This window comes from Carlito syrichta, unplaced genomic scaffold, assembly GCF_000164805.1.
Source record: "Carlito syrichta isolate Samal-C Ts95f unplaced genomic scaffold, Tarsius_syrichta-2.0.1 Scaffold135724, whole genome shotgun sequence".
NCBI classification, from domain to species: domain Eukaryota; kingdom Metazoa; phylum Chordata; class Mammalia; order Primates; family Tarsiidae; genus Carlito; species Carlito syrichta.
In genome coordinates, this window is record NW_007079820.1 from 37287 (window position 1) to 63334 (window position 26048).

Consider the following 26048-nt stretch of genomic DNA (forward strand, 5'->3'; position numbering starts at 1 on the left):
AAAGTGCAGTGGCCACTCCCAGCCACCGCAGCCTCGACCTGCTGGGCTCCGGCGATCCTTCCACCTCAGCCTTCCAAGTAGCTGGAACTACAGGCGCGTGCTACCACACCCGGCTAGTTTTTTTATTTATTGTAGAGATGAGGTCTTGCCAAGTTGCCCAAGCAGGTCTCAAACCCACAGGCTCAGGCAATCCACTCACCTCAACCTCCCAAGGTGCGGGATTACAGGCTGAGCCACTGAGCCCGGCTCACCCTGGACTTTCAATGGGCTTCTTTTTTGTCCAGTCCTCCCTCAAATCCTCTTTCTGACCTCCAACATCAAAAACTCAAAACCAAGTACTGCAGGGCAACAGTGAAGGACTCAGGAGAACAAAGGAGGTTTGAGATTTGGGAGATGTTGAACCAAACAAGGACAAGGAGGGGGAGCTTCCCTCTGGGATCCACAGAAACCAAGTGCATTCACAGCCGCCCTTGGACAGTTTTCTAGAGCTCATCTGAGTGGCCAGTTTCCAACCCACTGGGCTGAGGCAAAAAGGGGTCACACTACCCTCAACAGGAGTGGGAAGGGGGACTTAGAAGGCAGAATGGTGGGACCTGAAGGGGCCGGAACCCCATCTAGGGCTCCCACAGCTGCTCCACAGAAAGCCTTGCAGCGTGAGCCTGGGGTGACATTAAGCTTCCTGAGGACCACAGGTGTCTCTGGCGGGAACAGTCTATTGTAGAGTCTCTGAAGTGCGGGGTGTGCTAGAACACTGCGTACCTGGCCACACAGGCCCCAGAGAAGGGGAAAGGGAGGCAAGCAGCTGTCAACAGTACCCTAAGGACACCGCATAGACTGGGGGATACCTCGGCCCTGCAGACGGCCTCATGCCGGGTAAGGGCTGCTTCCTACAAGGCTGCTCACTGACACACGGAGTCCCGGACTGGGGTGTCAGTGACCACAGATCTGAAGGCCAGACCGGTCAGATCTGGGCACCACCCGTCTCCAGTCACCTGCACACGGTGCACACAACCAGAAGAAACAAGCCCCCACCTCCCACAGGGTTATGGCCTGGGAGCCACTGTGTGGCTTTTGCATGCACGCTCTGAGTGCCACACAGGGGCACTTCCTGCAGTTACGGGGGACATGAAGGTCAGCAACAAAGCGCTGCTTGGCAGAGGAGGAAAGAAGCCCACTCGACCTGGCGCACCTGCCACCAGGTCCCAGCATCCAGGGAAAACAGGGCAAGGTCACCCTTGCGCAAACTCCTCGTGAAAAACAAGACCACACCAAACTTCAAGACACCACCTGAAAGCGGGAACTGACTGGATGGCGGCCACCCCTCAGTGGCTCTCCTAGGATTTCATTCCAGAGCACTGTGGGCCTTCTGTATCCTTCCTTCCTTGGCAGGGGATTGGCCACTGAAACCCGCCCCAGGAACACCAATACCGTGACCTAATGCCTTGCTGGAGGGCTTAGTCAGGGGGCCTGGGATGTGGTGGCTGTGGGTGGCCCAAGGGACAAGACGGTTCTGGAATCAGCAGCAGTTGCATCCACCCAGGCAGTGTGTGCTCTCACCACCGTGGGGACAGACCTCCTCAGCTTACGTTCGTGTTGTAACCAAGCTTTTGAGTACTGCATCGGCCTACACCAGAGCTGCTCAAACTTTCCAAGTGGAAGTAAACCCCCTCCAAGTTCTGACTCTGAAGCAGGGTTGGGGCAAGAGCTGCTGGATCCCACATACTCGTGGGCGATGCCATCCTGCAGGCTGAGGGCCCCATGGAGCAGCGAGGCTCTGTGCTGAGTGCGCCCTTTGCAGGGGACGAGCCTCCTCAGGCATGCTGCTCCAACCCTCCAGGAGCCCTGCCCTACCCTTGATGTGCGGGCCAAGCCTCACTGTGTTCCTGGAGGGGAGCAGTAACATGCACAGGCTGAAGGTCATGCACATCTGGTGTTGGAACACGTCTTTTCAAAATAACTGCTCTTCCAGTCACATAGAACACAGGGATTGGCTGGGTGCGGTGGCTCATGCCTGTCATCCCAGCACTTTGGGAGGCAGAGGCAAGAGGACTGCCTGAGCCCAGGGGTTTAAGACCAGCCTGGCAAGACATCGTCTCTACAATAAATCAAAAAATTAGCCAGGCATGGTGGTATGCGCCTGTGGTTCTAGCTACTTGGAAGGCAGGGGTGGAAGGATCGCCTGAGCCCAGCAGGTCGAGGCTGCAGTGGCCATGAGTGTCCCACTACACTCCAGCCTGGGCGACAGAGTAAGACTCCAACTCAAAAAAAAAAAAAAAGAAATCAGGAATTGGGCCACCACTGGTTCAGAATCACAACACAACCACTCCAGAAGCTTCCTGTCAGCCATGGGCTCTTGTATTAGCCGCTGTGATTGCTGTGGCCTCATCTTAGCAGGGACCGCAAACTCTGCTAGGTCCAGTCCCTGCTGGAACTCTTTTAGATATTCGGTCTGTCCCCTCACCTAAAGAGTTCATTATAGCTGCTTGGAGGGGTGCTGACTGAACCTATGCACAGCATTCCAGGAGCTGAACCTCCACAGCTAAGCACAATGTCAAATGACTGGCACTGCTGAGGGACAAGGAAGGAGGCTGGGGATTGCCTGCTCCAGGATCAAACATTTGCCCAGACTAACAGGACAGCTCCTCTATACATCTAGGTGGGCAGGCAGTTCCTGGGCAGACACTCCTCACCACGTGCCGACACACTGCTCTGCTCTGGAGAGTTACACTGGGTGACGATGGACTAGAAGACTATCTGCTCCCATGCGTGCTGCTGTGAAACGATAGGGTCTCTGAGTAGCAGCCTCTCCTGTCCTCTAAAAGTCACCAGCAGGGAACTCCAGGGCTCTACTGCCCTCCCCACAAATTGGTGTGGAGCCCTCCAGAGAACAGCCCTTGCCCCCTCCTGGGAAGAACACGCGTACCCAGCTTGGGGACAGGCTGCGTGTCCCAGAACTGGTAGCTCCGTTTGCTGGCCTCCTCCATGGTTTTGGCAGGTCCCTGGCCCACGGAGAACAACTCAATGGCCTTCTGTATTTCCTGGATCCTCTCTGCTGGCAACGAGTTCATCTGGGCAAGACAAGGTGGGGAAAGAAAAGGCCCATTGTTGGTAAGACTTTGGATTAACGATGCGTTCAAGAGTCAAGGGGTGCAACCCAAAGAAGGGGTAAGGGTCCTCTGTCCTAATCCTAGGGGTCATATACTGAACAACAATGGAGAAAGAGAGCTGACCAGGAGCTGAATGATAGGGGGTGCTGCCCTAAGGCTTCTTCCCATATCAGTCTTGTGCTGTTTTGTCTTTTTTTTTAAAGCAGGATTTATTGAGAGGACAGAAAAGCTCTCACAGTGGGAGGGGACCTAAGGGGGTTCCCTCTTGTGCTATTTGATGGTAAAAGTCACACATGCTCAGTGTAAAAATTTCCAAAATGCAGACATATGTAATACACACAGAAAGTAAAAACCCAGCAATCCCATCCCTCAAATATAAATCCTGTCATCGGCAGGCGTGACTTGGGAGGGTGAGAAGAGGCAAACACAGTTCCAGACATTTCTGCATGCGAGTTCCAAATGCACACACACTTCTCAAAAACGAAAACTAGCTTGTATAATATTATTCGACAAACTGCTCTTTTAACGCTATGGCTTAGAGACTGCCAGGTGAGAACACACAGACCTGCCCAGGCTAACAAGTAAGTCCATTTTATGAACAGAACACAGTATCTTCAGCCAGCCCCCTGCTGCAGGCATTTGGCGATTTTGCACTTCAGTTTTACAAAGCAGGGCTGTGAAGAATTTTCTTGTACATGTGTTTTTGCTCACTGGGATATATATTTCTGCAGGATATAATTTAAGAAAGAGGCTCACTGGGTCAGAGGATGTGCACATTTGAAGTTATAATATGTATCATCAACTTGTGCTCTAAAAAGAGTTTCGATTAATAGCTCACTGACTGGACTGTGGACAGGAGCAGCCACTTCCCCAGACCCTCACCACTAGACTTTCCAAGCCTTCAGTATTGTTTTAATGTTCGTTGTCCTGTGAGTTTAACCATCTTTCCATCCGCTGATTAAACATTATTTATTTATGAACTGCCTACTCATTTATTTTAAATTGCCCGACACCTGCATTGCAAGTATTTTCCCAGTTTCTCTTTTCAAAGACATTTTACATGTCAATTATTGTTTTATGGCTGCTGGGTCCTATGTCAGGCTTAAGATGATAAAAATATAAGTATTTTCTTCTAATACTTTTACTTTACTAATTTTTTTCACTTAGATTGTGAAGAAAAGAAAGAATATAAATCAACATGTTTATACTGTTTACTTCCAGAAGGTAGGACTATAAGTGATTTCAATTTTCTTCCTCTTGCTATATTTTCTGAAACTAAATTCTCTATAATGAACAACATCACCCTCATAAAGAAGAAAACAGGAACCATGGCATTCTGGTGTTTTGTCAACAATTTATAATTTCAAAGTGAACTCTTTTGATGTCGACTAGGTCTCACATCCCCAGGGAGTCATCGAAACATCCATGCCTAGACAAACAACCAAACGAAAATCCTTACAGCCAAAGCATGGGCTTGGGCTAGAATTCCTGATGGAAAGACTTAAGTAGATCACCTCTCTCATCTGTAAAATGGGAAGTCCCTCAGCTACCTTGTAGGGATGGTAATGGTTTGGGACTAATTTAAATGTAGTACTGGCAAGGGTCTAGCCAACAGGGTGGTCAACAGTTTTCTCTGCAGTGGGTTTGATATTTGAAACAGTCAAAAAATTCCTTGAAATCATGATTCAACAAGGTAGGAGACCCAAGTTGAAGCATAACATTTGAGACATAAAATAAAGTGTGGAACACCGGAATCAGACCAAATTTCTTGCAAGGCTTATAAATTATTTCTTCCAAAAATTCTTTTTTCTTTTTGAGTCCGAGTCTCACTCTGTCACCCAGGCTAGAGGGCAGTGGCACACTCACGGCCACCACAGCCTCGACCTGCTAGGCTCAGATGATCCTTCTGCCTCAGCCTTCCAAATAGCTAGAACCACAGGTGAGTGCCACCACACCCATCTAATTTATTTTATTTTATTTTTTATAGATGAGGTCTCGCCAAGTTGCCCAGACTGGTCTCAAACCCAAACTCAGGCAATCCTTTTGCCTCCACCTTCCAAAGTGCTGGGATTACAGGTATGAGCCACCATACCTGGCTCATTCTAAAATTCTAAAGGGGGAATTATGAATGTTTCAGGCCAGGCACAGTGGCTCATATCTGTAATACCAGCTACTCGGGAAGCTTACTTGAGGTCAGGAGTTCAAGACCAACCTGGGCAACACAGTGAGACCCGTAATCCCAGCAATTTGGGAGGCTGAGGCAGGAGGCCGAGGCAGTCAGATTGCTTGAGCCCAGGAGTTCAAGACCAGCCTGGGCAAATAGCAAGTCCTCATCTCTACAAAAATAAACAAATAAGCCAAGCGTGGTGGTGCATACATGTAGTCCTAGCTAAGCCCAAGAGGTTGAGGCTGCCATGAACTGTGATCCTCATCATCATGCCACTGCACTCCAGCCTGAGCAACAGAGTAGATTCCGATTCAAAAAAAAAAATAGCAGAACATGGTGGCATGCACCTGTATTCCCAGCTACTTGGGAGGCTGAGGACTGCTTGAGCCCAGAGGCTGCAGTGAGCTATGATCACTCTACCACACTCTAGCCTGGGTAACAGAGCAAGACCCTGTCTCTTAAAAACAAAACAAAACAAAACTGGGTACAAAGGCTCATGCCTACAATTCTAGCACTTTGGGAGGTGGAGGCAAGAGCTCAGGGGCTCAAGACCAGTCTGAGCAATATGGCGAGACCTTGTCTCTACAAAAAAAAAAAAAAAAAAAAAATTAGCCAGGCATGGTAGTGCATGCCTGTGGTTCCAGGTTCCAGCTACTTGGAAGGCTGAGGCAGAAGGATACCCTGAACCCAGCAGGTCAAGGTTGCAGTGGCCATGAGCGTGCCACTGCACTCCAGCCTGGGCGACTCAAACAATAAAAAAAAAAAGTTTAAATTGTTCCCCTAGGCCTACTTTGAAAAAACACTTGTCTGAAAAAGCTTTTCTTTTGTAATGTTGGTTTTTTGGGGTTTTTTTTTGTTTTTTGAGTTGAAGTCTCACTCCGTCACCCAGACTGGAGTGCAGTGGCTGCTCCCAGCCACCGCAGCCTCGACCTGCTGGGCTCTGGCGATCCTTCCGCCTCAGCCGTCCAAGTAGCTGGAACTACAGGTGCGCGCTACCACGCCCAGCTAATTTTCTGATTTATTGTAGAGATGAGGTCTCGCCAAGTTGCCCAGGTGGGTCTCGAACCCGCGGACTCAGGCAATCCACTCACCTCAGCCTCCCAAAGTGCTGGGATTACAGGCTGAGCCACCGAGCCCAGCTGTAATGTTGGTTTTTAAAATTTGTTTGCAGTCTCTTTTTTATTTCTAATTTTTGTGAAGAAATTCTTATGAGATTTTATTTTGTTTCATGTTGGTTTATTTAAGAAACAAATCAATCCTTACCCACACTTCTGTGTTTCATGCCAGTGTGTCAGTCTTGGCCAGTGGTTCTCAAGGAGTGGAACTCTGACTGTGGAACCCGTGGTTTCATTACAATGACCACAGCATTGAGACTGCTTACAGATGTACACGAGGTCTGCCTTAAGAAGAGGCCTTTCATCCTCACAGTGGTGGGGACTTAGAGAAGGTAAGGCTGAGAACCGCCGCCCCCGGCTAAGGTGCTGTGCACAGCGACTCCATGGCAGCAGACAGCAGGCCTCAGCATGCACCTGTTGGTTCTGAGGGTACTGTGCTGGGGAGCCAGTGCCTAGCCTGCTGTGTCTTTTACAGAACTGGGAGCAGTCTCATCACCTCGGTCTCAGGTGATGAGGGGACGATACTGGGATCCCACTCTTCCATCTTGAAGCAACACCAGTGGGGCACATACATCCACTCTGATCCCACACGTTCACCTCAGAACACGCTCATCCAGCAGTGACTCAGTCACAGGAAACAGAGCGTCCTTGTTACCTTCACTGGCGGGTCCTGAGTTGAATCTATCTCACTGCCTTTTTCTTTCTTCTTTTTTTGTTTCTTTTTCTTCTTTTTGGCTCCAGTGTCATTGGCTGGACTCAAACCACTGTAAGACAAAGTCAATACTGATGCAGGGTTTTTTAAAAATCGTCTGTTCTGAGCTATCCTGACAAGAACTTGCTGTGAGTCAGTCCTTCCTTCAATAAGCCTGCTGGCCTCAGAGACAGCCTGGAGAACCCAGGTCCCAGACAGGCCCTTGGAGGACACTCGCTCTCCTCCCTGCTCTCACCCCCCAGCCTTTGGGGGGACACACTGAGCAAGCAATGTCCCATTTGCTTGAAAGGGCCTTTTCCATTCTTGCTTTTACTTGATGTGCTTGTTTTCTTTAGATTGCCAGGGTGATGGCACCAATGGCGAATGACCGTTGTTCACGGGGCATTCATACCGACACTTCCCTGGAGCTCTGAATGTAGCAGGATGACAGCCAAAGGCAGCAGTGATGGGCTTTCTGGAACGCTCTGCCCTTCCTCCCCCACCCTCCAAATGCATTCGGTTTCAGGAGTTTCCCCAGCTGGATCTAAAGCATAAGACAGCAGGGGAAAGGGAGAAAGGCAGGAAAAAGGCAGCTGAACACGGGTGCAACCTGTCCAAAATGCTCAATCACGGGAACTGTACACATCAGGCCGCAGGATGGGCTCAGACTGATGGGTCCCACTGGCAAGACCCAACACGCACATATGCACGTGGTAAAGGAGACTTCCTCATGATGCTTTTCTTCGATGTGACATGCCCAGTGGGTGCAGCAACAAAAGGTTTCTTTACGACATTAAGAAATCAAAGTTAGGGTTAGGAGCAGTGAGTGGCTCATACCTGTAATCCCAGCACTTCAGGAGACTGGGGCAGGAGGATCACTTGAAGCCAGAAGTTAGACACAGGTCTACTCAACTAAACAAAACTCCTACAACAAATATCTCTTTAAAAAAATTTCTACAAAAAATTAAAAATGTGCCAGCCATGGTGGCGTATGCCTAGTCCCAGTTACTTTGGAGGCTGAGGTGGGAGGGACAATTGAGCCCAGGAGTTTGAGGCTACAGTGAACTTTGATCACGCCACTGCACTTCAGCCTGGACAACAGAGTGAGACTCTGTCTCAAAAGTAGTCAAAATTAGGAGTCCAACTTGAGAGTACAGTGAACCTAATCTGTGGGATCGGCTGAGCATAGGGTATGATTTTAACTACATATTCTAACCAATTTTAAAAGAATTAAAACAATATAAAATTCCCATTAATTTTATGACAAATACCATTTATACTTCAGAAACACTTCAGGGTCTTAAAATGCCTTGGGTTACTATGAGCATTTCTATTAACTCATAGTGAGTGGTACTCTGTGTGTATGTATGTGTGTGTCTAGGAAGAAAGCGATCTATAACCACATGCTGCCATTTCCTTTTGTAGAATGTCTTCAGAATTTTCTCTTCCTATTCCTGGTTGGAATGCTCGCATCCAGACTTCACGACCTTACCCTTGGGCTTCAGTTACCTCCAGCCTTGTCAGACTCTCCTTGATTTCACAATCCTTCTCCATCACCTAAATCATAGCCGTGGGACTTTTCTCTGTTAAAACGGCTTTCCACACATCCCTCCCATGCTTAAAAGCCTAGAGCGACGACAGCAGCTCCTCAACATGCAAAACGTCGAGTCCACCTTTCCCCTCACCCCATCATCCTCAGTGCCCACCCAGGCCGCCCACCCTTCCCTCTCACAACTCCCATCTGGCCTCTCAACAGCCCCTGATGCAGAAAAACTGTGCGGTCAGGGAGATTCAGCAAAGGATGTTCCTTAACCCAAGTGCAAGGTCCTGACATCCGGATATTAATGAGACACAGGCCTGACATGGAGGGAAGATTGGAACATTCAGACGGGACCTCAAAACCAGAGGCTCAGCAAAAGCTCCAAGGTCATGGCAAAGAACAGAACCACAGTCGTTTATGGCCGAAAGATAACTTCCCCCTCTTAATAACGCAATTCTGTTATCACACGCAGGTCCATCTGCAGCCTGTACAACTCTGTGGCCTTTTGATTTCAGACAGTCTCACTTCAGGATTATGTGCAGCTTTGTAAGATTTAAAAACTGGTCGATGTTAGGTGACAAAGTGGTGTCCCACCGTGGGATGCAATTTATAAGTCCTTATTCATATCAGCTTCTGGGATGAATTATCTGGTCCCTATATTGAATTACCATAAGAACAGTTGTATAATTCTATGGAAGGAAGAATCGAAAAGGTCAAGGTGAAGGATTACTTCATATTAGCCGACTGGAATACTTAATGGGCACACAAGGAAAATAGCAGAAAATTACTTCTTCCAACCTCAGAAGACTTTACAAGTATGCAAAAACCACTGTAAAAACTACCCCCCGTCTTTGCTCCTGTTATTCAGTGGAGAACACTTCTGTGCCGCCATTACCTCATGGACCCAACTTTTGAGGAAGAATCTCGGACTGAACTTCTGCTCTGTTTTATGCATCTTCAATACATAAAACAGAGCAGAAGTTCAGCCCAAGATTCTGGCAAACTCTAAGACCAAACTAAAACCAGGGGGCTCACTTCATTTTCCTTACCCTGGCTCGAATGTGTACACACAGTTCCCGAGCATCAGTCCTGTTCCAACCTGCACATCAGGCACACAGGCAACTGAAGCACAGAGAAGCTTTTCTGCTTAATGAGTCATGTGCACTGAACTGCCAGGTGTTGAGACCATCTATGGGAACACACTGGCAGTTTGCAATGTCCACACCCCAAATGGGAAGAGACTTCCTAGGAGCCCACCAGACTTAGCTTCCAGAACCACCGTAATAATTGTAATCGCTCATAAGAAACCAAGCCCAGAGGCCTTGGGAGTGGGATTTCAAGAAGCATCTTAGGAAGCCAACATCATTTCACAGAAGAACTGACTCAATTTGATTTCAGGAAGAACCAAACCACAAGATCCCACAGAAGTCAGGCCAGCCCTTCTCCAATAAGTCGGCATTGTTTTTAAAGGGCCTTGAAGTTCACACCCACTGGGTGGGTCTCCCAGGGCATGCTACAATTCAGCAAATTGAAACAGAAATCTCTCAGAGATCTAAGCTACCTGTCAACTTTAGTACACTACAAACAGATCAGCCAGAACCAGAATCACAGAACACAGCCAATCAAAGTTCAGCTTGTTTCATCTGGTTCCAAACTAAGGAGTAGAAAATTAGATGAAATTCGCCTTCTGGGGAAGAAGGTATCTGCTATGGAAAGGGAGCTGGCAGTATATCCAAATATTCTGAGGTTTATGTTCTAAAGTAAGTCTATCAACTCAAGTCACTTATAACAAATACAGAATGAATATTCTAGAAAATATGGAATGAATTAGCAGAATGACAGATCCAGGACCAGGAAGAAAATTAGTCAAGAAATGTCATCTTTTAATGAAGGCCAAAACATTCCAAATTCAAACATATAAGAAACCCTATGAAGTCAGGCGCAGCGGATTACACCTGTAATCCCAGCATTTTGGGAGTTTGAGCCAGGAGGATCACTTGAGCCCAGACATTTGAGGCCAGCCTGGGCAACCTAGCGAGACTCCTTCTCTACAAAAAAATTTAAAAATTAGCCAGGTATGGTGGTGTGCACCTGTGGTCCCAGCTACTCAGGAGGCAGAGGCAGGAGGATCATTTGAGCACAGAAGTTTGAAGCTGCAGTGTGCTATGATCGCACCACTGCACTTCAGCCTGGGTAACACAGTGAGACCCCATCTCTAAGAAAGAAAGAAGGAAGGAAGAAAGGAACGAAAAAAGAAAGGAAGGAAGAAATAAAGAAATCCTTTGGATGCTCTTATATAAAATCAAGGCTGTGGGAGGAGATGGAAAATGAACCTCAGTACTTAGTTCTAGAAATAGAATGCAGTGCCGGGTGTGTGAGCGGGTGGGAAGTTAGGGGAGGCTAACAGATGAACAGCAGGAGCAGAGAACTTCCAGACAACACAAGTCATGAGGGTCCCCAGCGTAGGCCTCCTCTCCATTCTCATGGATGGCACGAGACACCTAGAGGGGCGAGCCTGGGACAGGGGGCTTCCTCACGGGGAGTGGACGCTGAGCCGCCAGTACCGGAAGGAATCTCAGATCTGTCCGCTAAACCTGCTGTTTACAGAAAAGGAAACCAAGGCTCATAAACACAAGGCACGCTGGTCATCAACAAGCCAACTCGGACCCAGGGACAACTACCCACCATAAAGGCTTGGGAGCATGTCGCCCCAAATGCTCCAGTCTCATGTCCTCTGAGAATGTATCTGAGAGTCTTCCCCAGCTAAGAGAGGACTACATCATCACAGTGGGCTGGGGAACATTTCCGTGCTTGAAAGGAGCAGGTATTAGAGGTAACAAGGAAAGGAGCCACGCTTTATCCAGATGCCTCCTCGGCCTATGCCAGCTCTCTGTACTCTCCTACACAGCACTTTACATACAGCAATGTGTTGTTTTCTTACAGTCCCGGTGACATTATATACTGCCGGGCACAGGGACCACAACTCAAGACAGCTGTGCCCACAGCGCCTCCCATCATGCTGAGCAAACAGTTAAGGGTGCAACAAATATTCGCTTGACTGATGCTTTCCAGGCATAATCGACTAAAATAAAACCCTGAAAATCTGGAGCCCAGAAGAGGGTCGACAAAACATCTTCAGCTCCGTTCCACAGGACAGCTGTGCTAATATTCTGTGAAAGCCGTGGAAACACTGTGCGTTTGTGAGTCATAGATTAAGATGTTAAACTGGCCGGGCTCGGTGGCTCAGCCTATAATCCCAGCACTTGGGGAGGCTGAGGCGAGTGGACTGCCTGAGCCCCTGGGTTCGAGACCCACCTGGGCAACTTGGCGAGACTGCGTGTCTACAATAAATCAAAAATTAGCCAGGCATGGTAGTGTGCACCTGTAGTTCTGGCTACTTGGAAGGCTGAGGCAGAGGATTCCCGGAGCCCAGCAGGTGGAGGCTGGGGTGGCCAGGAGTGTGCCACTGCACTCCAGTCTGGGTGACAGAGTGAGACTCCAACTCAAAAAGAAAAAAAGAGATGTCAAATTATCATCTTGCTTATTTGTTGTCTTCTCCCTCCTTAGGGCCTGTTCTTTTCCTTGAAGAGTTAAGACAAAACAGCTCCAGCCAGGAGTAGTGGCATGAACCTGTAATCAGCTACTCAGGAGGCTGAGGCAAGAGGATCACTTGAGCCCAGGGGTTTGCGGCTACAGTGCGCGATGAACACACCTGTGAATAGCCACTACTCTCCAGCCTGGGCAACACAGTGAGATCCTGTCGCTAATCAATAAAACAACAAGCAAAAAAGCGCCACCCATTACAAAACAGCTTCATTGTAACAGTTCTACATGGTTTCAATGTCTTAAACACAGACCACAGTTTATAACACCAACAGAAAAAAAGTTCAGGCTGGGTATGGTGGCCCACACCTATAATCTCAGCACTTTGGAAGGCCGAGGTGAGAGAACTGCCTGAGCCCAGGGGTTGGAGACCAGACTGGGCAGCTTGACAAGATGTCATCTCTACAAGAAATAAAAAAATTAGCCAGGCGTGGTGGTGCACACATATGGTTTCAGCTACTTGGAAGGCTGAGGCAGAAGGATCACCAGAGCCCAGCAGGTCAAGGCTGCAGTGGTCATGAGCATGCCACTGCACTCAAGCCCAAGAAACAGAGTGATACTCCAACTCAAAAAGAAAAAAGAAAAAATTCAGAACATAAAATTCACAACTTTTGAGGCAGGGTACAGTGGTTCACGTCTACAATCCCAGTACTTTGGGAGGTCCAGGTGGGAGGATCACTTGAACCCAGGAATTTGGGACCAGCCTGGCATAGAATAGCAAGAACTCATCTTTATAAAAAATAAAAAAATTAGCTGAGCATAGTAAGGGCTGAGGTGGGAGGACTGCTTGAGCCCAGGAGCTCGAGGCTGCAGTGAGCCAGGATCATGCCACTGCACTACAGCCTGGGCGACAGAGACTCTGCCTCAAAAACACAGCAAAACAAAACTATTGTTTTGTTTTTCTATCTCTGAAGAACTGAAGTGAATTCTAGGGCTAAAATTCAAGTTTTTCAGAGAAACTTATCAATCTTTACCTCTATCAATCCTTTTGACTCTACTGTTAGACATCCGGAAATCCTTTTGCAAATCAATGCACTCTTTTTTTTTAGTTGGAGTCTTACTGTGTCACCCAGGCTGGAGTGCAGGGGCACGCTCATGGCCACTGCAGTCTTGACCTGCTGGACTCAGGTGATTACTGCTCCAGCCTTTCAAGTAGCTGGAACTATAGGTGTGTGTCACCATGCCCAGATAATTTTTTTTGATTTATTGTAGAGACAAGGTCTCGCCATGTTGCCCAGGCTGGTCTTGAACCTGTGGGCTCTGGCAATTCTCTCAGCCTCCCAAAGTGCTGGCATTACAGGTGTGAGCCACGGCACCTGGCTAAATCAATGTACTCTTGAAGTCAGACAAGCTCACCAGTAATCCCACAGGCACTTAGGAAGCCCAGCAGTGAATGCGCGGCACGCATGCCCAGGAGGGGCCCACAGCAGCCCTGCTATCTGCACGTCTGTGGCTACAGACCACTTACTTAGTCAACACCCCAAACCCTGACATTCCCACATATTCATTATTTACATAAAAAACCGCCTGTGTAACCTAAACAATGGAGAAAATGCAAACACTCTGGCACTGCCATCAAGGTACCCCGCAGGTTGTGACCAGAAGGGATGACAAAAGACTGTGTGCACTGCCACCCCTGCCCTCCCTGGGATAGCCAGAGTTCTGAGGGTGAACAAGTCAATCCTGTCACAGAAGAGGACTGCTTCTTTCAAGGTCACAAAACCTCTCATATGGCAAACTGCTTAAATGTGAATGAGATACACATGTAAAGTCCACATCCTTTGGTTTGCTTGGGGGGCTAGACTGTGTGGCAACTCCCAGGTCAAAATCAAGTGCTGTTCAGAGACCATTATCAGGAATGTACTGAGCAACTACTCAATGCCAGTAGCAGTTTCACCAACTAGAACAACCTCTGAAAAAGACATCAGCCCAGTGAGGAGAGCTGAAAGGGGCCAGCCATCTCGATTACCAACTGGCACCCAAGTGTGGGAAAGTCCATGGCTGCTACACAGATTCCCACAGTATTCACACCGCTGCGGATTCAGGATGCAGGAGCCAGGCAGCCAGGGAAGAAACCTGGCAAGTTGGGAATGGATCCTGAGATGTCATGGGGACAGGAGGGCAGGTCTCAAGTTCTGCTACAGAAACGAAGTCTGTCTTCACAAGCACAATCACAGATGGCATACTCCATGCGAAGGGCCAAGCACAGGCCTGACATGTAGGAACAGAAATGACAGATCACACTGATCAAACACTTGATGGCAAATCCTCTGTGGCTCTTCAGTGAACAGCACTGGAAACCTTTCTGAAGCAAGCTGGTCCTGCTGAAGAGGTCTGGTTTAGTGTTCTTGGCGCTCTCAGCGAGAACACCAGATTTTGTGCACCTTAAATGCAACAATCACAGGACACCTTCTTTGAGGAATCAGAAGAGAGGCTCGTGAGCAGAGACTTTAGATACAAAGTTGAAGGGTTACAGAAGCACCGTTCCAGGTTCCACAAGCCACAGCTCCTAACTCTGAGCTCCACAAGGAAAGGGTTAACTGCCAACTTCACGGAGAGTGAGCACATCAGTTGAGCAATGTGAAAACTCAGCAAAACTGCTCTGCCATGAGCAGCAGGAGCCCCGAAATAGGCCCTCATTTACCCTCCATTTCTTCCACTTTCCAGTTTCTTCTCTTTGAAGCAGCTCTTGATTAGTGTCTTTTTAATTGCCACTTAATTGGGAAACAAAATTAGAACACTTATTTGATATCAGTGATGAGGTTTCTCTTTTCACTCTGCCTTGATCTAGTTTTGAAAAACCAAAAGCTGAAGGGAGAAATTAGGAAAAAGGGAATAAAAACGTTTCTCTCCAAGAGCTAGATGCAGCTATGAGCCATCAAGTCGGCAGGGAAGAACGACTCTTTTTTTCTCTCTCTTTTTTCAAACCCTTGTGTCGAGGGCTGACTTTAACAGATCGCAGTGAGAGAGCTGCTCTGCTACGTAGGAAACCCCGACCCAGCACAGGTCGTCTACGAATGGCTCAGCACCAGGTTCCCCACGAACGTGCGGTGCGTGAACGGGCGAGGGGGCGGCCGCCTTTCCGGCCGCGCCCCGTGTCCCGGGACGAGGGGCTCTCTGCACCGGACCCCGGTCCCGGCGCGCGGCAGGGGCGTCCCGCCGGCAGGGACCGGCTATCCGAGGCCATCCGAGGCCAACCGAGGCTCCGCGGCGCTGCCGTATCGTTCCGCCCGGGCGGGATTCTGACTTAGAGGCGTTCAGTCATAATCCCACAGACGGTAGCTTCGCCCCATTGGCTCCTCAGCCAACCACATACACCAAAAGGAACGACTCTTACAGGAGTTTGAGGAGAACACTGAAGCAAGGAAGACCAGCTTTATGGCATTTACCTTCAAAAAGACCTTTCTGTTCTCTTCAGTTTCTTTATAAAGGATGACATCTATGATCAGAAAGTGAGGAAAACGTGTAAGAACCATTGGAACGTGTCCCACAGAGTCAAAGGGCAGGATGGAAATGAGACGGCTCCATACAAAGGCCCCTGACCCGTGGCTTACCGGCATCTTGATAGCGAAACAGTACAAACTAAAAGAATCCAAAAGAATCCAAAAGAACACAATAGTTAAAAGCCTTTGCTTGTCCAAAACACCCAAGCTTTACTTGTCTGTTGTCCCAAAATTAAAATCCGCTGCCAGCTGATATTTATTCTTTAGCAATACTTTTTGGAAAGCTTTTCATTAAAAAAAGAAAACCAAGCAAATTAAACCATAGAGGTGAATCCTGAACTACAGGCGGATGCAGCATAAAGAATTGCTTAGTCTTCTGACTCTCCTGTCAATTGCTCCGGGTAATTTACACTGGGAAAGCAACTGGGGAAACTGATGCATATATACACTTATATACACACTTACACAGATACATATCTATTCACATATATACTCAGTATGTGTATACACGTGCACATATGTGTGCGTGTCTGTATATGCGGGTATATATACATATTTTTAGAAAAGACAGGGTTTCAGTGTGCCTCCCAAGGTGGAGTGCAATGGTATGATCACAGCTCACCACAGCCTCCAACTCCTGGCCTCAAGAGATTCTCCAGCCTCAGTCTCCCAAGTAGCTGGGACTACAGGCACATGCCACCATGTGCCTGTATTTTCTGTAGAGATGAGGTCTATGTTGCCCAGCTAGTCTCAAACTCCTAGCCTCAAGCAATCCTCCCAAAGTGGTGAGAATACAAGTGTGAACTATCACACCCAGTCCATACATATATATTTGTATGTATACATGAAGTTGTATATTCACAAAATGTTTACACTTATTTAATTATGGAGGAAATTCAAGACTAGAAAAGTCAAGAACTAAACTCATACACAAAGAGACTCACACAACTGCATTTCTTGTTAATCAAGCACATGAATGTGGCTCGTTTCATTAGTGTAATGCACTGAGAACTTTAGTTCTTGGGGAAAAAAAGATCTACGAGAATAAGGATTAGTTTTAACTACCATTAACCTTTATTGTATATCGTATTTTAGAATCTTTAGTGCCAGGCGCAGTGGCTCACGCCTGTAACCCCAGCACTTTGGGAGGCAGAGGTAAGAGGACTGCCTGAGCCCAACAGGTCGAGGCTGCGGTGGTCATGAGCGTGCCACTGCACTCCAGGCTGGGCGACAGAGTGAGACTTTGACTCAAAAAAAATGAAAATAAAAAAAAGAGTCTCTAGCACTGAAAGGAGAAACTCCCTGTCAATTCTTACATGACTTTCAAAAACATTTTAAATAATACCAAGTAAAGACAAGAAACTTTTCAAAAAGAAAAAAAAAGTGGAAAACTTCCACCACAAATTGGAGATTCCTTGGTTTCTGGAGATACTGCACAAAAATTGTAGTAAGGCTTATAAGGAGACATTTGGGGAAAGACAATGTGTATGCAAGAAAAATACGGTGTCCTTCTACTCGGCAAGGGAACAGAAACTCCATCACCGGCCAAGCGCCTGAACCCTTGCACTCATGCATACAGCAAGTCCACATGAATGCCCTGCAGCACCAGGAATCTCCAAGACAATCCTGTTCTCAGACACATTACAGGCAGTGAGACAGGGACTGGACACAGTGAGCAAAACTGTCAAATATTTTCTTTGCCCACTGCTATGGTAAAAGCTACAAAGAATACAGTCTGTCCGTGAAAAGAGCAGGGGACGGGCTGGGAGATCAGGGAAGGTCTGAAGAAGGGAAAGAGGAGGGCTGCATTACAGATGTTATCTCATTTGATCCCTACACAACTTGGGTTAAGTACCCTTCCCAAGGTCGCAGGACTATTAGTGTCAGAACCAGGTTTTAAGGTTAGGCATAAATGATTCCAAAGTCCATGCTTTTCTACCACGCCATGCTGCAGTGCCCCAAAACCACTTTCCTCCGAAAGCTAGTGGGAATACATTGACTCTACCCCAGATTCTGTCAGAATTAGCCTCCCTCCTCTCTGGACTCAGTCCTCTGTTTCTCACCTGCCACTGCCAACCTCATTTTCATAGACCTTCAGATTTGAGATGCTAATAAATGTATATTTTTCACCCAGACCATAACCATGTACAAAAACAACAAACACTCCTAAAGTTTTTTTTCCCAGGTTATCACTTTGTTGTACTACAAATATAACAAAGAACTCTCTGGCAAACAGTTTTGCAAAGTAACTCACAGATTCCAGGAAACAAAACCAATGAAATGGCTAAGGATACTGGTCAGGGCAACGATTAATCGGAGAAAAATAAAAGCAACTAAGTAAGAGCAAAGAAAACGCCATACTTTCACTTCTGAAATGACTTTCATGCTCAACAACTCTCATCTGTAATCCGGATCTCTATTCAGGAGGGCTGCACTTTTCCTTCCTCTTGTTCCTACTTCCTCTTTCTCAGCTCTTCCATTTTTAGGAATACCAAACTCCAAAATAACACTTTTATTACATTAGATCTGTCATGACTTATAGCGACAGAACACAGTCATAAAAATCTGGGAAGGTTCCTTTTTTCTACGTTCTTCTTGTGATTTTTAACACCGGCTGAAGAACACAGCAGCTAGATTTTTCAACCTAGAATTCTCCACAAGCAGATTATAAACCACTTAAATACAGCCAGGCTTAGCTTAACAACAGGGATATGTGCTGAGAAATGTATCACTAGGCGATTTCATCTTTGTGCAAACATCTTAGAGTGTTACCTACACAACCCTGGGTGGTACAGCCAAATAAACACCCAGGTTGTATGGTATAGCTTATTGCTCTTGGGTTACACACCTGTACAGCATGTAACCATACTGAATATTATAGGCAGCAATAACACAATGCTATTTGTGTATCTAAACATAGAAAAGGTACAGTAAAAAGTATCATAGTATAGAACAAGATTATAACCTTATAATAAAAACTGTAATAATTGACCATTATAATCATATGGGACCACCTGCATATATGCAGTCCATGTGCAGTGTACGACTGTAATACTCTTCTTCCCATTTCTTCAGAATAGCAGGGGAAAAAAGCTCATCTGAAGACCTCAAACTTCACGTCAGAAGCAGGCTACCCACCATTACTGCAGATGACAAGCCGGCTATGAAAATCAGACGCAGCAAGAGTTATATACCCAAAAATCTCTCACGACTTGCAGTTTAAAAATATGTCTGTAAATATAGATAGAAGCGAGGGGGAGAAAGAATGCCAGCGCCAGACACTGACAGAGTGAAGAAAGAGGAGTGATCGGCTGTGGAATGATAGGCTTTATCCGAAGTAAAAACTGACTTGGAAAAAGAACTCAGCACTCCAACTCCTGGTGCATTTCTTCATCCCTCGGAACAGTTACTCACGGAAAGGCCCCGAAGTACCGGAGATACAGATTCCCAATATTGCCCAAGACACATCATCACTCAGTTTCTTGAAGCCTGAGGCTACTGCGCGGAGTGAACAGGGCAAAGATGTTGGAAGAACTAATTATCTATTGTTCAGGAAACTTATGGATTATCTGGAGCCACAGACACCGTATACATCAAAACATTATCATATAATTACATAGGATTTATAAGGTGAGTTTATATTTTGGATTCTCGGGTAGTGACATTTTACAACGTAATTACATACAAAGTTTAAATAGCCTGATGAATTTCCTCACTGAAGGGGAACTGCCGCGAAATGTTTTATTATTCGTTTATTGCTAGTCACGTTGTTCACACATCACCTCTCTAAGTAACGTTCCCTTTGAACTGTACTGTTACTAGACGGTCTCGTGTTGTGCCATCGAAAACTATCGTCCCACATGCTCTTTTCCCAGGACGGGCCTGAAGCACAAGAGTGGAACATTACATAGAATAACTTTTATATAATAAAAGTACTGAATGTCTCCGGCCCTTAATATCCTGGGCACCCACCCCTGGTAATTGACAAAGGCAGCAACCAATCGCCAGGCAAGATCCCAACGTCTCAGCCAATAAGAATATGGAGGTGGGGCTAGGCTAAGCTCCCAGTGACTTCCCCGCACCCCCAGAGACCCAGGTTGTGGGAGACTGGAGGGGACTTAGACTCCGAGGATCTCGTTACCCCCGGTTGTAGCTGTTGTCCTCCTCGTTCTCGCAATCACTGCAGTGCTCATGGCCGTTGCCGTTCCCTTCCATCATCTGCGGCAGCGGAGGTACCGGCGGCTTCACTGCTGTCTCACTCTCGTCCGCCATCTTGAGTTGCGAGAGCCGGGCTCCGCGCCCCGCTACATGGGGAATTCTTATTGGACGAGGGGGACTCGCGCTGCATTCTGGGATTTGTAGTTTTATGGCGCAGGGAGCTACCTCTAGGAGCGGCTCTTTCCCGGGAAACCGAAACAAAGTGGACTACAATACCCAGAAATCTTGAGGGGTGGCTTTCTGGCGGGGGCGAGGTGAGGGAGGGGGGAGCCATACCCGGAAGCCTAGGCGTCCGACCTCGCTTTGAGGAAAGAAGGGCCGCGAGGTTGGTGGGACCGACCCTCTCCGACCCGGGCGGCCGCGCGTAGCCTGCTGGGAGTTGTAGTTCGATGTGGGTTTGGGGTTTCGGGCGTGGAGGCTCCAAAATCCGAGGTTTGACTTCAGCCAGCCCTCGCTAGTGCCGGTGAGCCGTTATCGGCTGCCGTTAAGGACCGTTGCCTTTCCCGGGTAAGTGAGAGAGCATGAGGCCTGCGGGTGTGACTCGCTGGGAGCCCGAATGCCCCGGGCCTTCCTGGAGGGAGCCTTCCTTCAGAAAGGCAAGGCGGCGGGGGGCGCCTGGCCGCCGTCCTCGCTCGGGATTCGGGCAGCCCCCGTCCCTGGCAGTCCAGGACCTCATGGCGCTGCGGATCGTGGCGTGCGGAGTGCAGACCCCGAGCCGGGACGCCAGGCCGCACCTCGGCCTCCGCCCGGCGCCTCCACCCGCCTGGTCCTGTCGTCCCTGCAAGCGCTCTCCGCCTCGACCTTCTAGTGAGCACTTCCATGCCAAGCCCCGGGGCGAGGCTCTTGGTCCATCGTCTCATTCAATCTTCGCGATCAGAGTTGAAGGCGGGTGCCATTAGGATCCACCTTTGCGGCAGACGAAACACGTGGCCCGGAGAGGCTGGTACCCTGCGCAGTCACACGGCGTGTCAGTGGCGAATCGTGTGCGAATCCGGGTCTGTTGTCCCCCAGGCCCCCTGGAGTCTTTCCCGCCGCTAAGGTCCCATTGTCTGCCCCCATGGACCTTCTGCCCGAGGAAATCAGGTATTGGAAGGTAACTACCAGGCCGGGACGGGGGCTCAAGCCTGTCATCCCAGCACTTTGGGCGGCCGAGGCGAGAGGATTGCCTGAACCCAGGGGTTTGAGACCAGCCTGGGCAACTTGGCGAGACCTCGTCTCTGCAATAAATAAATAAATAAATCAGCCGGGCGTGGTGGCGCACGCCTGTGGTTCCAGCTACTTGGAAAGCTGAGGCGGAAGGATCGCCTGAGCCCAGCAGGTCGAGGCTGCAGTGGCCATGAGCTTGCCACTGCACTCCAGCCTGGGCACCAGAGTGAGATTCCTACCAAAAAAAAAAAAACCCCAAAACAAAAAAAAAAAACTAGAACTCCAGTGTATATTCTGGGGGAGGGGGAGTAGGTAACTGCAACATTGAAATCTGTTTGTAGCCCTAATTGAGTTCGGTCCCTGGGGGTCCCTCCTGCAAATTGAGTGACCTCACCTGAGTCCGCCCAAAGACCTGGTTCCCATGCTGAGGGGCCGCCTATTCAGGTTGGATGTGGTGGGTAGTGAGGAACGGGCTGCTTTTGCCATCAGAGAGCTCCATGGCCTAAAAAAGAGACATGATCTTTGCCTCTGGGAAACTCTCAACATAGGAAGAAGGGTAGGGCGGGAAGAAACAATTCCCTTCTGACTCAGGGAAAGAAAACTCAAAACAGAGCTAAATATAGCCAACTCTTGTGTTTCTACCAGTGGCAGGAACAGAAGGAAATAGGCTCCAAGCAGCAGATAATCCCCAGGCATTTATATTTGACTTTGGAACGCAGTCAAAGATGCCTACTCAGTCTCAGAGCTGTCTCCACACTCATCACTCCAGGACCAAGACCACTGTCACCACGGTGCCGTATTTGCAGCTCCAGGGGAAGGGGACACATAATAATAAAGGCTTACATGTGTTAGATGGATTTGCCTTTGGGGGGGCGGCGGTATTGGCCTCTTTTGTCTCCCAGGCTGGAGTGCAGTGGTACACTCACAGCCACTGTAGCCTTGACCTGCTGAGCTCAGGTGATCCATCCACCTCAGCCTTCTCAGTAGCTGGAATTACAGGCATGCGCTACCACGCCCGGCTGATTTTTTGATTTATTGTAGAGATGAGGTCTCGCTGCCCAGGCGGGTCTCAAACCCGCGGGCTCAGGCAATCCACTCACCTCAGCCTCCCAAAGGCGCGGGATTACAGGCTGAGCCACCGAGCCCGGCTTAATTTTTTTATTTATTGTAGAGATGAAGCCTCACCAAGTTGCCCAGGACGGTTTCAAACCTCTGGGTTCAGGCAATCCTCTTGCCTCCGCCTTCCAAAGTGCTGGGATTATAGGTGTGAGCCACCATGTCCAGCTAGAATTTGCCTTTTCTAAAGGTTTCCCCTGCTTTAGCTCCTGTGGCTTTGTGAAGTAGACAGAGAAGGGAATTTGAAGAAAGTTGAGCTTACAGCACCCCGTCCTCCCCGCAACACACACACACCCAGTTGCAGAGCTTGGCCCAGATCTCATGTCTGGAATTCTAATGGTCAGCTCTGTTTTCTTTCCTCACAGATATGCAGAGGTTAAATGAAAGCCAAGGAAGCAGGGCCAAGGAAGGCTGGTTGCAGGGAATGAAGCTGCTGGTTTCTGTGGGCTCTGCCAGTCCTGAGGTTCAAAGCATAAGTAAGACACTGCCTTATATTTTAGTGCAGACTGAGCAGTTTTTGCTCAGTGAAAAGCCTTTCTGGGAGGTAGCCAAGTAACGTGACTGTCATGACCCAGCTCAGGATGCAAGTGAGAGTTCAGATTCTGGAAGCCAGTACCTTTGAGAATTTCAGCATTAGAAGGAAATCAAGAGGCTCTTACTCCTTCTCTCTCAGGATATTTCAAGTTAGAATCCTCACTTAGACGTTGTAGGATCCATGATTTCTCTATAATAAAATTGAAATTTTATGTTTTAAAAAAGATTTTGCATTTATGTGATCACATTTTTTTTAGATGAGCCATACTTCATTTTGATGGCTAAGCTCATGTTTGGGCTTACAGTCACATTGGTCCAGAATGATCGCCCAAAGCAAAGCAATACAGCGTTTCCTAAACTGGGTCTACAGATATCTTCTTGGAGTTCTACGAGTCCTCATATTTCTTCCTCCCACTGTCCCTGTAAGAGAGCCTTCCGTTCCAAAGAGCTTTAATTGGTGGGAAGTCAGCCAAGTTCTGCCTTATGAAGTTGCAGAGAAATATATCATCCTGTGTCCTTGAGGTAGTTGTTGCATGTTCTACAGCTAGTATCTTGTTCCCCACAATTCTTTTTTCCAAGGTAAACATTCCCAGCCTACTGAGCTTCTCGCCATACTACAATAGCAGGACTCTCTAGCTCTGCAGGCTGGTCCTGTGCGCCCATTCTGGCAGGAACATTATGTGAAGGTGAGGAGCGCAGCAGGTCTTAGAGGGCGACAGGATCATGCCCCTGAAGCTTTTCGGATTCTAACATTGGCTCCTGGTGTAGACACCTCCATTATCCTTTGTGGTTGTTTCTGGAGGCAGTAGTACAGAGTGGTTAAGAGTGCAGGCTCACTAAGCACGGTGGCACATGCTTGTCATCCCAACGCTTTAGGAGGCAGAGACAAACGGATTGCTTGAGCCCAGGGGTTCAAGGTTAGCCTGGGCAACTCAGCGAGATCTCATCTCTACAGTAAATCCAAAAATTAGCCAGCCATGATGGCATGAGCTTATGGTTCCAGCTACTTGGAAGGCTGAAGTAGATGGATCACCTGAGCCCAGCAGGTCGAGGCTGTAGTGACTGTGAGCGAGTCACTGCACTCCAGCCTGAAGGATAGAGTGAGACTCCGACTCAAAAAAAGGGGTGGGGGGCAGGCTTCAGGGTATGCTTCTAAATCCTGGCTCTGCCTCTGCCTTAATGAATGGCCTTAGGCAATTCACTTTAACCTCTCTGAGCATCAATGTCCTCATCTGTAAAACGAGGCATGCATAGTTAATAAGTGTCTGGAATGGAGTCAGTACGCAACTAATTACTATCGCCTTCCCAGAAAGTTGGTGTTATGGTACCGTGGTAACCAAAGAACAGCTTTCTCATGATGTCCGTCCCAGATCAAGGCCTTTGCTGTACTCCCAGCAAGTCAGGGGCATCCTCTCAACCAGGAAGGCATGAGCAAGCTTGTGACTCATTTATTCAACACTTTGGAGCACTGATGACAAATCAGGCTCCATGGCAGGAACTGGAGAATCAGGGCTAGAACAACACAGTCCCTGCTCTGGTTTCGCCCCACCAGTTGGCAGGTAGACAGGCTGACAGTTACAGTGTGTGCATAAGAGACCGCACGTTCTATGAGGGCTGAACAGGTCGAATTTTCCTCGCCTCTGCATCCCTTGGGCCAACATTCAGGAGGCCTTCCATTAACGTGTGTTGGGTTAGTTAATACACGAGCAAGTGAGCGAATGGTAAAAGAGAAGGGATGGGGTCTTCAAGGCAGAGAAACATGACACAAAGGGCAGAGGCAGGAGCATGTGCAAACACAAGTGTCCCTACCCCTTCTGTTTGCGCAGTACTTGTTGCTCACACAATTTGCTGACACCACCTTGTTTGAGCCCTACCATTAGCTGTCTTGTTTGACACTGTGATGAGCAGGACAGGTGTTATTTCTGTTTGATTGACTGCGTGAATCAAGGTCTCGCTCTGTTGCCCAGGCTGGAGTGCAGTGGCACAGTCAAGGTGCACTACAGCCTTGAATTTCTGGGCTCAAGTAACCTCATCTCAGCCTCCCGAGTAGCTGGGACGACAGGTGCATGCCACCATGCCTGGCTAATTTTTGTTTGTTTTTTTTTTCCCTTGGAGAGAAGGGATTGTGCTATGTTGCTTAGACTTGGTCTTGAACTCCTGGGCTCAAGCAGTCCTCTCACCTGAGCCTCCCAAAATGCTAGGATTACAGGTGTGAGAAAACAAAGCAGCTCAGTGGTTTGTCCAGCTTTGCTACTACTACATATGGAGTTCAGACTCGAACCTGGATAGTTTAACATAAAGCCTGCTATGATAACTAGATTATTTCCTCCTTCCCCCACACCAAGAGGGAACATTTGGTGAGAAATATGTCTAGAATGATGATCTGGGCCAGGTCACAGAAGGCCTTAAGTTTCAGGCTCAGGAGGATTTTGTTTGTTTGAAAGATTTGGAATAAGGGGTAAGTATTAATGATATTTGTGAAGTATGGTATACACTTAATTGCGTATTAATATTTATTTAAAATAGAGAAAATAAACTTAAGAACCAAGAGTCATCTCTGATGGACTCAGAGGGTTGTACATCAAACAAAACTTGCAGCTGTACTATATTCCAGATTGCGTCAGTTGCTCAGTTTATTTGGGTGAATGTATTGGGTGACTGTTGAAGTAAAGCAGAAAGCTTTCACGGATTGGTGATCAGAGAAAGATGTTAAATTATTTTATTCCTCAATATATTGAATCCTACTGTACCATGCACTGAATGTTTAAGTCATATGTAGACAGACAGAAGTCCCACCTTAAAGGTTGTAGAGAACAGAGACACCGTTTAGGGAGAGGGAAGGGAGGCAGGGTAGGAGCCAATTAAGTACCACCTACTATATGTGAGACATGATTAAATGCTTTTACGCATTTCCAAGTATCTCGACAATACCCCACGGTAGCGATTATCCCCCACTTTATGGGGAGATGAGATGAGAGGCTGACTTCCTGGGCTTGCGTGGACAGAATTTGGGCTCTGCAGTCAGGTGACTTTGTATGAGTGGGCAAATGACGAACCGTTAAACACAGTTTCCTCTTGTGTAAAATGCGGTGATAAGTCTCCACCCTCGGGACTCTGAGGATGAAGATGGTGCCCAGGGTGCTCTCGGGGCCGGCGGGAAGAAAGTGCCCAGTGGGCTGCTGCAGCTGTCATGATCCCCATACCCAAGGCTCACTAGCAGTGCCTGGCCGAGCCCGAGACGGAGTGACGACCCCGCAGTTTTCCGCTACCCCTCCTCCCTGGTGCGTGGGAAAAGCTCGGACTCCGGGGAAGCTCCGGCCCGGCCACGCACACCTCGACGCGCGCTCCAGCGCCACCCCTCCCTGCCC

General features: G+C 48.1%; 2 protein-coding genes across 2 annotated transcripts in view; one reads left to right on the top strand and one right to left on the bottom strand.

The window, feature by feature from the left end:
• NMT1 (N-myristoyltransferase 1) overlaps positions 1-19966 on the bottom strand; it is a 31269-nt gene extending 11303 nt beyond the window's left edge. The window contains exons 1-3 of the mRNA XM_008049536.1: positions 19808-19966; positions 7045-7153; positions 2924-3068 (exon numbers count right to left, since the gene is read on the bottom strand). Of these exons, the coding sequence (XP_008047727.1) occupies positions 2924-3068; positions 7045-7153; positions 19808-19938 (385 nt within the window). The 5' untranslated portion in view covers positions 19939-19966. The remainder of the gene's footprint in view (positions 1-2923; positions 3069-7044; positions 7154-19807) is intronic.
• Positions 19967-20238: 272 nt separating this feature from the next.
• Positions 20239-26048, top strand: part of DCAKD (dephospho-CoA kinase domain containing) — a 24374-nt gene continuing 18564 nt past the window's right edge. Inside the window, exon 1 of the mRNA XM_008049537.2 lies at positions 20239-20391. The gene's annotated coding sequence lies outside the window, so the exon portion shown is untranslated. The remainder of the gene's footprint in view (positions 20392-26048) is intronic.